General features: G+C 39.9%; 1 protein-coding gene across 2 annotated transcripts in view; it reads right to left on the reverse strand.

The window, feature by feature from the left end:
• Nucleotides 1-8,533, reverse strand: part of rapgef3 (Rap guanine nucleotide exchange factor (GEF) 3) — a 41,909-nt gene extending 33,376 nt beyond the window's left edge. The window contains exons 1-2 of one of the 2 annotated variants that reach the window (XM_049580157.1): nucleotides 8,413-8,533; nucleotides 3,811-3,890 (exon numbers count right to left, since the gene is read on the reverse strand). In XM_049580157.1, the coding sequence (XP_049436114.1) occupies nucleotides 3,811-3,873 (63 nt within the window). In that variant the 5' untranslated portion in view covers nucleotides 3,874-3,890; nucleotides 8,413-8,533. Of the gene's footprint in view, nucleotides 1-3,810; nucleotides 3,891-4,574; nucleotides 4,720-8,412 lie in introns of those variants that run through there. The other variant, XM_049580155.1, reaches the window with a different exon arrangement.
• Nucleotides 8,534-14,213: the final 5,680 nt, after the last annotated feature.

A 14,213-nucleotide genomic window follows, 5' to 3' on the forward strand; every position in this document is an offset into this window, starting at 1 on the left:
ATTCTTGACGATATGAAAAATTAGTAAAAAATATTGTATTATTAATTTAAGAAAACAGTATTGCCACAAAATAAGTGATACAGTTTTACATGTCAACAGTTTGCCTTCAAGTACTCAGTAAAAATGATCTCTCATTTCTTTAGTTTGTAAACAACAACAGTAACTCAGAGTGAGATTCAGATTCTGTTACAAGTTCAACAAAATAAAATCTACCACAAATTAAACATTTGAACAGCTCCCAAATACAAAAAAATATCCCCTGGGATCTATATATATATAAATCAAAATCTGATTTCCTTCTTTTAGTAAAATCCTAAATGATTGAGTTGTTTTTTTCCACCTGGACCTTTATGCTCTGCCATTTATCCCCTCATCATCACGCTGTAACCTGTTACCTGTTGTGATACCACAACTATCACACAGTCATATTTATGTAGTTTTTTGTCGAGCCGCAATTTTATGACAAAATCACTTGATGACACTGATTCCCGTGTGCGCACAGCGAGAGAGGAGAGGGAGAGACGCTGTGCTGCTGCCAGAGGAGCCGCTGAATGAGTTCCCTCTGAGCAGTAAGTCACTAAAAGAGTCTGAGAAGTCCGGGGCTGTTCATAAAACATTCAGGACGCCACAGTTTATTCCACACTACTGAAGCTGCTCCTCTTTTTGGAACCACCGCAGAGTCGGTAATAATTTCGCTCTCAGCCATGCTTGTTGTTGCCGTGGGTAACAGTATGACGTCAATAGGTCAACAAGTCGAAATATCGCGAGTATCACGTTCTGAATTTTTCATGCGATATTAAAAATTATACCGGTATTATGATGAACGAGATGATATAGCAGACCACTATTCTGTGGTTAACACAAACTGAAGAGACTTTCACGTTTAGCTTGATATAAAATACATCAATTAATACCCCATTAATGAATTTTGATGCTTTTATGTGTCTTAAAACAGATGATTGCTAACAAGAAGCTAAATGAGACTACAGAACGTCATCACAGAAACGGTTTTACAGCCTTGTTGTGGTGGTGATGATGAAGTAACGTGATCATGGTGTTGTTTGTTTATAGCCTAACATAAGCTCTATAGTGTTTTAGTGAAGACTTAATGTATTCAGGTAAAATGGGACAAAGAAATTAAGCTAAAAGGAGATATTTTTCTGATGTGAAACCAGCATGTATCTAGGCGACTATAGGTGCCATAAAATCATGACTACCATCATTACTATGCTGTTGTGTGCCACCCTGTCACATCACATTTTTGTCATTTAAAAAATATTTAAGATGATGCATTGAGTGTTTATCAGTTACGACAGTCCAGAGTTATTGTAGACAACATGGCACTAAGGAAACAGGCAGCAAAAAAACAAGCATGGCAGAAAAGTTGGAGGGTCATTTTTGATGAATACGTTACATTAAAGATTTGATGAATTAATGACTAAATGACTAATGACTACTTAAATGGGTTTACCATTTAAAAAAGAAATGTCTGAACATGTCATTGGAGTGAGGGAGGGGTTCTTGATGAGTTTTGAGGTTCAAATTATAAAATATTTCACTCAGCAACATATTTTCTTTATAGAAATGTAGCAGAGAACCACAGCAAGTTTTTAAGTAAGGTAGCCTTTATCAAATTACCTGACTTCATCCTGTGTTATTAATTTACATCTTCACCTAAACTTAACCTGAAGTACATTCCTGTCATGAAAATCTGAATGAAACCGCACAAATGCTCAACAGACTCACAGGATCATAAAAGACCTGTTCAGCACTTCACCTGGCGCTGTAAATTCACAAGACTGGGTCAAGGTTATTAAAAGAGGCATTGTGTTCCACGCAGGCACTGTACGGTCTAGTTTGTTCAGTGCTGTAGTTTAAAGGAGCCTATAGTGGAGCTGCAGAACTCTGCACACACACTTATCAGGTTGTCCAGCTGTCTGACTCAGCCAGGTCTGCAGGCACATGGATATACAGATAAACTGTTTCAAGGGCAGTTGAGTTGGAGAACAGCACTTGATGTCTTTCGTCAGTAGTTTCTTTCAGTTCTAGTTCTCAGTGTGAGGACAGGTGTTTGTCCTTTGCACAGGTGTTAAACTCTTATATACCCATTACTGGTTTATAGATTCATAAAACTCATAACGCTACAGTGTACCAGCAGCTGTAACGTTCAGCTGAGAATGCATCTTGATGTAGCCTCGTCTTTCTCTGGGTATCATTTATAAAAGTGTGATAGCAGCACCATTACACAGTCTGTTCTCATTTCCAACCTGTCAAATATTGCAGCCTTGTCAGTGATTTCGTTGTCAGATACTGACACACAAAGGCACCTTTTGCAGCTATATGATACACTGCCAGGCAGCGTCAGGTTGTAACACGACTGGCAACGACGTAATATAAAGAACAGGAAAGTCCCAAGAGAATAGGGTGGGTGTTAGGGGACATGGATGGGTCCATCATACCCCAAACTTTCACCGAGCTTTTCACTTCGCATATGAGCTTTAAGCCAAACCATGATGTTTTTTGAAGCCTAACTACGTACTTTTGTTGTACAAGGAAATTAACATAAAAAAAAGAGTAGAAACTGTACAAACTGTACAATTCCAGTGAAAATGGAAGTGTATTTTGAAAAGACACAATGCATTTCACAAACTTAAATTGACATGCCGTCCTGGGACGTCAACAACAGGTGCAGGGGGGTATTTAGCATGTGATATTTAGACATGAAAGTCCACTGACAAAGTTGCGGTAGTTTGACAATTTGGGGTGAGAATGCGTTGCAGTACCTGTACTCTTAAAGTGTTACCAATGCCAGTAGAGTACTTTATTTGATACCAGTTTATTCTTGTTCAATACCCATTGGGGGTGGATGTGGCTCAGAGGAAGAACGAGTCATCCACAAATTGGAAGATCGGTGGTTTGATCCCTGGCTCCTCCAGTCCGCATGTCACAGCATTGAAGCAAGATACCGAACCTCAAATTGCCTCCAATGGCTGTTCCATCGGTGTGTAAATGCGTTTAAATGGTTACTGAGTAGCAGGTGGCACCATGTATGGTAGCCTCGGACACCAGTGTGTGAATGTGTGAATGTAACGTAGTGTGAAAGCTCTTTGAGTGGTCAGGAGACCAGAAAGGAGCTATACAAGTACAGTCCATTTACCATTTTACCATCATATTAACGGAAGCATTAAGTTTGGTGGCTTATCGGCACATTAAACTAACTTCGTCAACGACACCAGGAACAACTTCACCACACCACAGACTATGTAGCGTTGTGTCACGTTTAATGCTTGCGGTGATTGGCTGCAAGCAGTTCCATACAAATAATCATTTTCTTCTTGATCTGAGACAAAATCGTCATTTGACTGGAGAATCTTTGATAGTCTTGGTACTTGGTTATTTCAGTTGATACCTTAAAGGTACTGAGCACCCGTATCCAGTCCTAGGCCCTCAGTTATGAACATAACGTACACACAAAACAAGGCCTGAAAGAGGTGTACGCCACTTCCCATGCAAAAGTTGTGATTTATAAAAACAGACTTGATGGGAGAAACTTTAACCCATGCTTACGAACATTTTGGAGATGGGAAATTGGCAAAGCAGATGGTGAAATGGAAGCCTGATTGTAGAAATTGTCTAATAATTTTTGGTGCGGAGCAGGCCATTTTTGGCTTTTGTCTGTACGTACATTTTTAGTGTGGATCCTACACATTGTTTTATAAAGAGGCTGCTAGTCTCTTTCTCAGACCTGTTGCCTTGGTCTGATGTTTTACTGTCTTTATTTGTGTTATAGTGTAAAAGCAGATGACTTACATCCCCTATCTCCGGTGTGCAGCGTCTTGGTGGGGAACAGATGGATTCGACCAAGTCCTCCATATAGGCTTGAACAGTATCTGTGTGAAATAAACAAAAAACAGGGGAGTAATTAGCCTAGCTTCTTTAAGAGCTAAGAAAGAAACGTGAATGCATGTGTCATTCCTGTTGGTTGATAATTGGTAGAAGCAAAGCAAATAGATGTCCGAACTGTCGAACATGTACAAGGGGACCCTCTCTTTAACTTTATTTCTCAGTGCACCTCCAGTTCTAACTGTGTCCTGCAGCCTGGACACGTTATGCAAGACTTGTTTAAATCCCTGCTATTGTTCCAGTGCAGAGCTGCCCTTCCTGTACTGACCTCAATGCCTGAGTCAGTTTGCCATGGCTTTCCACAAGACACACACAGACAAGAACACCCATTCTTTCCTGCTTCCCGTGCTTTGGGTCAGTTGTTCCTCCAGCTGGAAACATGTAGGAGGGCAGTTTGTTGGAACTGTGCAATGTTATTAAAAGTCCAGCACCTGTTGCTCCTGTATGTTGCCTCTGTTTTCGGCATTACTGCTCCATTCTCAGACCGGTACTCTATTAGCATGTGTGTTGAGTGAATGCCAAAAGCTTACAGAGCTCAATTCACTTTGATTCGCCACCCCCCTTTGTCTCAATTGCATAACAGGAGCTACATTGCACGCCCTCTACTTTGAAGCAGCTGCGAGGCACTTCTACTACAATCTCTCTGGGGAAAAAAAAAACTAACTTCTTACCTCTGAGATGGATCATGAGGATGCTCTAGTCACAGCAGTCCGAAAGGCCAGTATTAAAAATAACCAAGCAATCAAATCAAAGAGAAAATTCCGTTTCTAGTGTGGCTGATAAGTTTTCTGTGCTCCGGCGAAACTTGTGTGACTCTCTGTCTCTTCCAAATGCCTCACAGGGACTCTACAAAGTCAAATTAAGACTGTTCACAATGAAGGAAACCAGTTTTCTTTCTTATGACCTCCTGAGGGAATGTAAATACGATAGTTCAGCTGATAAGGAGGAGCACATTGCTACTCTCTGTCTGATAGTATCTGACACAATGACTGTCTTGATTGTCTTGTGTGCACATCACTGAGAAAACCGGATTTATGGATTTGAAGAAAACATAAAAGCCTACACTGGATGACTGTGATCTCTCTCTTTATTTATGAAAAGCCAAGCCCAAAAATTGAAGGATGGTAATTGTTCCGTGGCCCTGAAAGGGCACGAGATGAAAACATGACATGAAAGCTCATTAGTGCTGCTGCAATGTCGGATGACCTTGTTTTATGTCCAGCTTATTGTACAGTTCAAAAAGATCCATCTCATTATAGTAGAGATTAAATAAAGGCTGTTGACACCTTGAACTCTTCAGTGACTCAGGCCGCAGATCACTTTGCATTGCAACAAAGCGTCACTTAACATGCATGTCTGGCATTTTGAAAATAAATGCTGCCCTCTGTTGAGATTACAGATGCTCTGCAATCTACATCAACTGTGAGGAACGCCTCAGGCAAATATAAGAATGTATAAAATTATTGTAAAGACTGTACCCAATGTTATTTTATTACATTTGAAGCTTCTTTTGAGGTTTTCAAGTGAAGCTTTGACTGTCTGTCATAATTTATTATGACATCATCATCTTTAAAAAAGGAAAAAATCCCCCACTAAATACTCACTTTAAATAAAGTAATTTACTGGAATAAAAGAGTTAGTGCTTTTTTTTTGTAATAAATCAACAGTCCTTAGCAGACTGCTGGTAGACCTCCCTGTTAATACAAGTGTGTGCTTCATTTTGTGTGTGTCAAGTGAAGTTTTTGATGGCCGTGAAAATGTTGTTTTTAAGAAGAAGAAATACTTGTATTAATCCCCGAAGGGAAATTAATTTTTCTCACTCTGCTCTCATATAAACACAGGCCCGAAATACACACACATGCACAAACAGAATGTATACATGCATTAAATGGAGAGATGTCAGAGCGAGGGGGCTGCCCGTGGACAGACGCCACAAGCAGTTGGGGTTTTGGTGTCTGGCTCGAGGCGAACTGGTACCTCTCCAGCTACCAGTCCACACTCCATATATGGTCTGGACAGGGACTTGCGTTGGCGACCTTCTGGTTTCTAACCCAAGTCCCTACAGACTAAGCTACTGCCGCCCCAAAGACTAGATGCTGACAAGAATGGACTGAATCAGAATATTTCATTAGAGAAAAACATGTTGTGAATTCTGAAATGATTACATCAAACTTTTTTACTCCATTTTGACTTTTGGACTTTACAAAGCACTAGAGGTATTGTGAATGTTTGGATCAGACGAGTCAGACACAATCCTACGCAGCACCACTGGAATCTAATTCTACAAATAGCGAAATACTAATAGTATTAGTATAACCTAATATATCGTCATCGACATATGAGACCCTATATCGTCTTAGCTTTTGGATATTGCTGTATCGTGATTGGCATAAATGGTGTTTTTCCCCGTTTTAAAGCCGATTACTGATTAAAAAAAGTATTAATGTTAACATTTTCTGAGGGGAAAAAAAACACACAAAAAAACCCCCATAAAAATCCCTACAACTTTGTTGCATCAGAGAGGGTATGTGGTCAAAAATAGTATGTTAGATTTTGTTTCCCAGTCCTAGCACTGATGAAGAGGAGATTTAAAAATAGAGCAATATATTGTGTATTGAGCTATATCATAAAAAATATTGGGATATCATTTTCAGGACATATCACCCAGCCCTAGTTTAGCCTAATTTTTATATGCATCCATGCAGAAATACCAGGTTTAAAAAGTATTAATAGACCAAATCACAATATTTGTTAACAGTATCTTCCAGGTAGCAAACCCTGTGTCACATACATTTAATGAGGAAACCTTCCTTTAATTAGTTAGTTTTTGGCTTCCTAAAAAAGGCCCACTGAAAAAAATCCATATCCGTTTTGGTGTAGGCTGTATTTAGAATATTTTCACCACTGTACCCTGCCTTCAGACAGCCCTGTCCCCGCGGGGAACTGAAGCCGTTATCTCAAAACCACCAGACCCAGACAAATGACTGACATAAACAGTCATCTTAGAACATGGTAGATGCTCGTCTACAGCTGCCTCAATTAGTTAGTGTGGACAGTACAGTGGTGAAAACACTTCTAATATTGCATACACTTAAATTGATACTGATTTTTTTTAGGTGGCTAAAGTATGTTTACCGCAGCCTCCGTCCACAGCTGTACATCACTTAGCTTCTGTGCTTCTGGCCACCATGTTTAATTATATATCTTTTTACAGTTAGAGCTGAAAATAACAACAGAAGAAAGCAAGTTTGCTGACATCACAAATCTCCAAGATTCAAAACAATTCCCACTGGTCTACCAAGGAAACAAAAGTGGTTTCCTTGTTGTCTACCCAGAAGTGTTATCGCAACATCAAAATGATGTGGTCTTACAGACATTAAAAAAAATGCAGCATTCGAATGATTTAGAATTTGAATGTCAACGTTATGAATGAAGCTTTAAAACTTCAAATCTATTTGGCGCAGCCCAAATGATTAGATCAGATCAGAATCCTTTTTATAAAGAACCCACTAAATGAAAGAGTCTAAGTGTCATAAAACTACATAAATGTAAGTTTTAGTGATGGATGTTTCTGCACTTATGTGTTATTACGTAGGTAAAATTGTTTTTCAGTGTGTTGTCTGTCTGTTTCTCTCTCAGTATTTATTTGTGTCCGTTCGTGTGTTTCTATTTAGGTCCTCCGGGAATGGGAGTGGGATTTCCTGCAACACATCTACGCCCATGGAATGTGTACTTTGCCAACTGTCTTTGTTGTGCCTGCCTGATGGTACACACACACACACACACACACACACACACACACACACACACACACACCTTTTCCTTCCTGTCCCCACGTCCAGTTAGCAATGACAGGGAAAGACATATTTTATTCGTTTGACCCCATGGTCAAAGGAGGACTGGAGTGTGAGCACGTGTAAGCGTTAAAACAGATGGCGACAATAATTCTGAACCTCGAGTAATAAAAAAACAAAACAAAAAAAGCATCATTCACAGATCTAAGTTGTTGCGCAGTCACATGCTGAGCCTTAGAATTACCAAATTAAATCAGTTAAAGCCAAGACACAAACAAAAACAAAAATTGGTTTAATACTCTTTTTGGTATCCTAATATGTTACTTTTACTTTCACTATTCTTTTACATATAATTAACATGTGATGCAAATAATGTACATATTTCTTATACTTATTTTTCAATATATATGTGTTTTGTGTTGTGCACTCTAGTATAATACACATATTTTATATTTTTAAAAGTTCTACATAAAAGTGTTAGTATACATAATAGCATAGTGTACATATTTCTATATTTTTATTTTTAAAATTATCTGTATAACTGATCGTAAATTCCTGTCAGACTTAAAATACTTTGTTGTTAACACTTACATTTGCGTGACGCACCACGTATAGTCTATTTTCCATCTGAATAGATAGAATACTTGTACTGTGACATCGTAAATCAAATGATAGGTCAAGCTGTTAATCATTTTTAAAATAATCAGTAACTTACCACTGGCACACGCTCGTAAGAATCTTCAGTTCGTAGGCTTCCACGCTTTTTGTTTTTTCTGCCTCCTCTTTTCAGCCTTTGCTTGTTTTTCACATGTCTGAGGATGATTTCTCAGTCATTGCTGTTTATATGAGTTGAGGGGAGTGTGGCTGGACACAGCTTCCTGTATCTCTCTGATTGGCCGTGAAGAGATTGCCAGAGGGCATGGGCTGAGTGCAGCAGTGTGAGAGTGTGAAGACATGATTAGCTTTAAGCAGCTGCACAGTTCTTTGGTTAAATTTGCTTTTGCTGTATGTAAATGATGTGGTTTTTATCTGTGACATCCTTTACTACAGCACAGCTAACAACCACAGGAAGGCTTTGAAGTTCAGCGTCGGAGCATAGATTTAAATTTTCTACATTATGTGTGTTTGATTTATAGTCAGAGTAGTCAAACTATAAAACACTGCTCAGAAACGTTGTGCTTTAATGTTTCCCGCAGAGAAAGTTACTTCCTGGCAGCCCCCATCGAGCCACAGCCAAGTTTACATGTGAATGTCTTCTTTGTAGATTTATTTTCATTTTTGCTTTGCAAATTGTGCATCTTGTTTAATATTTAACAGTGGTGGAATGTAAAGTACACTTACCCAAGTGCTGCTCTCCCCCCAGGGAGTCTTGTTGGGGATACTGCGGGAATACAGGGTACGGGGGTCGTTGCAATGAGCCATCCGATCATAACCAAAGAGAGAGCCATGTCTGCATGCTTGGTGAAAGTCAAACATGATTTCAATGGATGCTGGCCTCCACCAGGGTCGTCCCTTGTCACCGATTCTGTTCTTGAAATTCATGGACAGAATCTCAAGGCTCAACCAGGGGGAAGTGTCTGGTTTAGAGACCTCCGAATTGCACCTCTGCGCTTTGCAGATGATGTGGTTCTGTTGGCTTCATCAGTGACCTCCAGCCTGCACTGGGGTGGTTTGCAGCCGAGTGGGAAGCAGTTGTTATGAGAGTCAGTACCTCCAAGTCTGAGGCCATAGTTCTCTGCTGGAAAACGCTAGATTGCCCCTTTGGGAGAGAGTTACTGCCTCAAGCAAAAGAGTTCACAGGATCTTGTTCACGAGTGAGGGTAAAGTGGAGCATGAGATGGATAGGCTGGTGCTAGTGCTGGTGCTGGTGCTGCGTGGGATTGATGTGGTTAGGAGGGAGCTCAGCTGGAGGGCAAAGCTTTTGATTTTCTGGTCCATCTACATCCGGACCCTCAACCATTGTCATGAGCTTTGGGTAGTGACCACAAGAATAAAAATTGCGAATACAAGCGGCTGAAATAAGTTTCCTCCGGAGGCTGGCTAGACTCAGCCTTGGAGATAGGGTGAGGAGCTCAGACATACGAGGGAGCTCGGAGTAGAGCCGCTGCTCTTTCGCGTTGAAAGGGGCCAGTTAAATTGGTTAAATTGATGCTTCCTGAGCGCATCTGGTTAGAGGTTTTCCGGACATGTCCAACTGGTAGGAGGCCCAGAGGCAAACCCAGAACATGCTGGAGGGATTACATATCTCATCTGGTCAGGGAATGCCTTGGGGTCCCTCAGGAGGAGCTGGAAAGCATCGCTGGGGAGAAGTCTCGTCGCCCCTTATGACCTGGCCCTGGATAAGCGAATGAAAATGGATGGACAGATGTTCTTAAGCGCAAATTTGATGTACTTGTACATTACTTGAGTAACTCCATTTTATACTTCTACTGCACTCTAATATCGTACTTAAGTAAGTTTTCAATGCCGTACTTTTCTTTGTAAAGGAGCATTTTCACAGTCTTGCCACTTTTACTCAAGTGAAGGATCTAAATACTTCTTCCACTTCTGTTTGTGAGCTGTTGTTGTTTTCCTAGCTGATAGTTTAACACAATAGCTGCATTCCAAATCTCACACATTTTATTTTTATTTTTACTACGTACTGCTGTTGTCCTTACAAAGTACATACTGTTACATGCAGTATGCCCCCCACTGGGACATGGTACTTTTTGATAATATAGGGCCCTGAACTCTGACCCTCTGGCTCATATATCCATTACCTTGGGAATAAAACAATATGCCATTCACTGAGCTCACCAGAGATGAAGGTCAACCCGGAGAGCTCTGCTGTTGTTACTTTGCAGTGTGTGTAGTTTTAACTTCTAAGTTATACCTGCATACATTGTAGATTCTTACATATTATATTAATGACAGTAAAAGTACATGTGCATATCTCTGTAGTTGTTATTTTATGTTATTTTAGTTATGTCAGAGATATTGGATGAAGCGAGATACCCAACTCAGCTCACTTCCTGATTCAGTGACGTCAGCGCCACGCCCCCTTAGGAGACTTGTGGCAGCTCTGAATGTATTGTCGTCAGTGAGGAAAATGAACGTGATCACAATTTATGGTCAGTTCTTTCGCCCTGTAGTCGCTAAAGTAAATATTGGGTTCATTTTCCACAAGCTGCACATGTTCCCAATATTCTGACACTAAAGCTGCATTTTTCATCCGCAGATCAAGAGAAAGTTAACTTTGTTTGAGCCCTGTCCATCTCAGAAAACAAGTTCTCGCGAGATCTCATGATCTTGATAAACAGGCGGTAAAATCACAGTTAGCTTACAAACAGTTATTTACCGCTAGTAATAAATAAAAAATGCCCAAGCTTTGTGTAACAATAGGCTGCAATAATAGGAAGAATGTATTTTCATTCCACCTGCTTGTCGATCCGCATACACAGACATCCACAGAGCCTCTGTTCAACACGGTGGTGGTGGGGGGGTGGGGGGGTTGAGGGAGAACAGGCCATAGACATATATACATAGACGCCGCATCGACTGCCTGAGCGTGTCCTCGCCGGCCGCCATCTTGGATGGGTCTCGCTTCGCCTCCACAGTGCATTCACTTCTATTGAGGAAGGAGCTGTATGCACAAGTAAAATAGAATAACTCGCTGAATTTTCAACTGATTTTCACGCGGTTTGGTTTGTTACAAATGGCACACATGTAGTTATGATACAGGATGCTTTCGTACATTAAAAATGCGGGATTTCATGCTTTAATACTTCCTACAGATAGCAACAGCATGTTATTTAGGTCACAACACAGTTATTTTACTCACCTCAACCCCAGAGTGGGATATATATATATATATAGCCTATATAGATAGATATCGATATACACACACATATATATATACTGTTTTAACACAATATACACAATACAAAACATAGTATAGCATATTAATAAATTTATTAATATATTTTAATAAAGAAAAAGCTCTATTGTTGATTGAGTTTATTTCTCACACACACCCACTCTCTTTTACACCCACAGCCATCAGACTTAATAATTCTTTGTTAAATAGATGATCTTACAGACTTCTTTGAAATTTTCTTTTCGGGGATTAGTAAAGTTCTTCTTATTACACTGACTGCTGTGATCCCTCAAAAGTAATAAAAAACCTTTTCAGTATTTACATAAACACTGAAATTAATTTTGGTATTGGTAGCCTATTATAACTATGAAAATGGGACTGTGGTCAAGACTGTGGTGTGCTAGGCAAGGCAAGGCAAGGCAAGTTTATTTGTATAGCACAATTCAACACAAGGTAATTCAAAGTGCCTTACAGAGACATTAAAAGCAACAAGACACAATTTAAAACAATAAAAACAGTCGATTGAAATAGAAACTGAGACTGATAGTGATAATACTAAAATACAGTAACATAAAATAAAAACCGGCTCAATACATTGAACCGTCAGGATAAGAAAAGAAGTAGAATAATAAAAGGCATAAATCAGCAAGAATACAGCAGGTAAGTATTTAATCTAAGGTAAACAATAGTGTTTTTAGCCCTGATTTAAAGCAGCTGACAGTTTGAGCAAACCTCAGATCTACATATTATGCTATACATAATATGCTATACTGTGTTTTGTATTGTGCATATTGTGTTTATACAGTATATAAATACTGTATATATATATATATATATATATATATATATATATATATATGTGTGTGTGTGTGTGTGTGTGTGTGTGTGTATATACATATATATATATATCCCACTCTGGGGTTGAGCTGAATAAAAGCACTGTGTTGTGACCTAAATAACATGCTGTAGCTATCTGCAGCAAGTATTAAAGCATGAAATCCCGCATTTTTAATGTACGAAAGCATCCTGTATCATAACTACATGTGTGCCGTTTGTAACAAACCAAACCGCGTGAAAATCAGTTGAAAATTCAGTGAGTTATTCTATTTTACTTGTGCATACAGCTCCTTCCTCAATAGAAGTGAATGCACTGTGGAGGCGAAGCGAGACCCATCCAAGATGGCGGCCGGCGAGGACGTCGGCTCCAATAGGCAGTGGCAGTCAATGCGGCGTCTATGTATATATGTCTATGGAACAGGCTCTGATTGGAGGGAGAGCTAACCACGCCCACTTAAAAGACAGGAAGAGTAACCGTTTTCTTAACATTTGATAAGCCTACAGTTGGGTATCTCCCTTCATCCAATATCTCTGGTTATGTCCTCTTGTTGTTGGTAATGTTTATTAGTATTCTGCTCCCTTAAAAAATTAATATTCCTATTAGTACTGTTCGACTGGTCATCAGTCACTTTAATGTGCTGTCATCTGTCAGTGTGGCTTCTGACAGCGTCAATGAGATGTCAAGCTGTCATCTGTTTGCAGCTCGGTTGACGTGATGAATCTTCCGCTGCGCAGAGAAATGTGGGTCAGAATTAGTAGAAACTAGTCCATACCCATTTGTAGCTTTGTCACCTTCTACCTATACCAGTCCTCAATGCCTATGTGCAGTTTCACATAGATTGACCACGTCAGTGAGTAGAAAAATGTGGGACATACAGAATGACTGACTGACAGTTTCCATGATTATGTACAGCATACCATACCATGACTTAGTCATACCAAAAATTAGAAAAACAACCACCCAAACATTGGGCCACAGGGGGACCAACAGCGATCGGTCGCATTTTAGCCATTTTTAAGCATTTTTCTGTTGTTATAGCGCCACCCAGTTGCCAATTTGAGTTAAATTTCTCCAGTCACCTTGAGGCGTCCTGTTCTACATATCTACCAAGTTTAGTAAAAATCGATATGGCAGTTAGGCCTAGATAAGAAATTAGCTCTCTAGCGCCCCCATTTTGTTTGATGGGGTCAATAATGGAGGGGTCCCCTCAGATTATGTGTGGTCATATGCCTACAAAGTTGCGTGGTGATGGGTGAAACCCTTGAGATGTTATACACCTTTATGTGATGAGCCACGCCCTCCACAATATTCATTGCCTTATAGAAGCTCAATTTTAGTGAGTTTTCCAACTTTTGCCAAGAGGGAACTTTAGATATTGGTCCCTAGATTATGTTCACAGAGTTCATGCAGATCGGTCAAACTTCCTAGGAAGAGAACGATTTTGAGTGTTTTTCAAAAAAATTCAAAATGGCAGAAAATCTATATAACTGGAAGTTATGGGTTCTGAGGCAGATTTGTTCCTCATGAGGAGAGGCATCTCTGTGCAAAGTTTCATGTCTCTACGACATACGGGGCATGAGATATGCCCATTCAAAGTTTGCATTTTCAGTCGGTTGCTATAGCGCCCCCCTTTGGCCAATTGATATAACATTGCTTCATTCGCATCCTCCCATGACCACTGTGCCAACTTTCACATGGATTGACCAAGTCAGTGAGGAGAAAAACGTGGAACAGACACACACAGACACACAGACAGAGTTTTCGTCATTATATAGTAAGGAGACAAATAGATCCTACTGAGTAGCTCCCATTAGAGGGTATT

This window comes from Epinephelus fuscoguttatus, linkage group LG7 (assembly GCF_011397635.1).
Source record: "Epinephelus fuscoguttatus linkage group LG7, E.fuscoguttatus.final_Chr_v1".
Taxonomy (NCBI): domain Eukaryota; kingdom Metazoa; phylum Chordata; class Actinopteri; order Perciformes; family Serranidae; genus Epinephelus; species Epinephelus fuscoguttatus.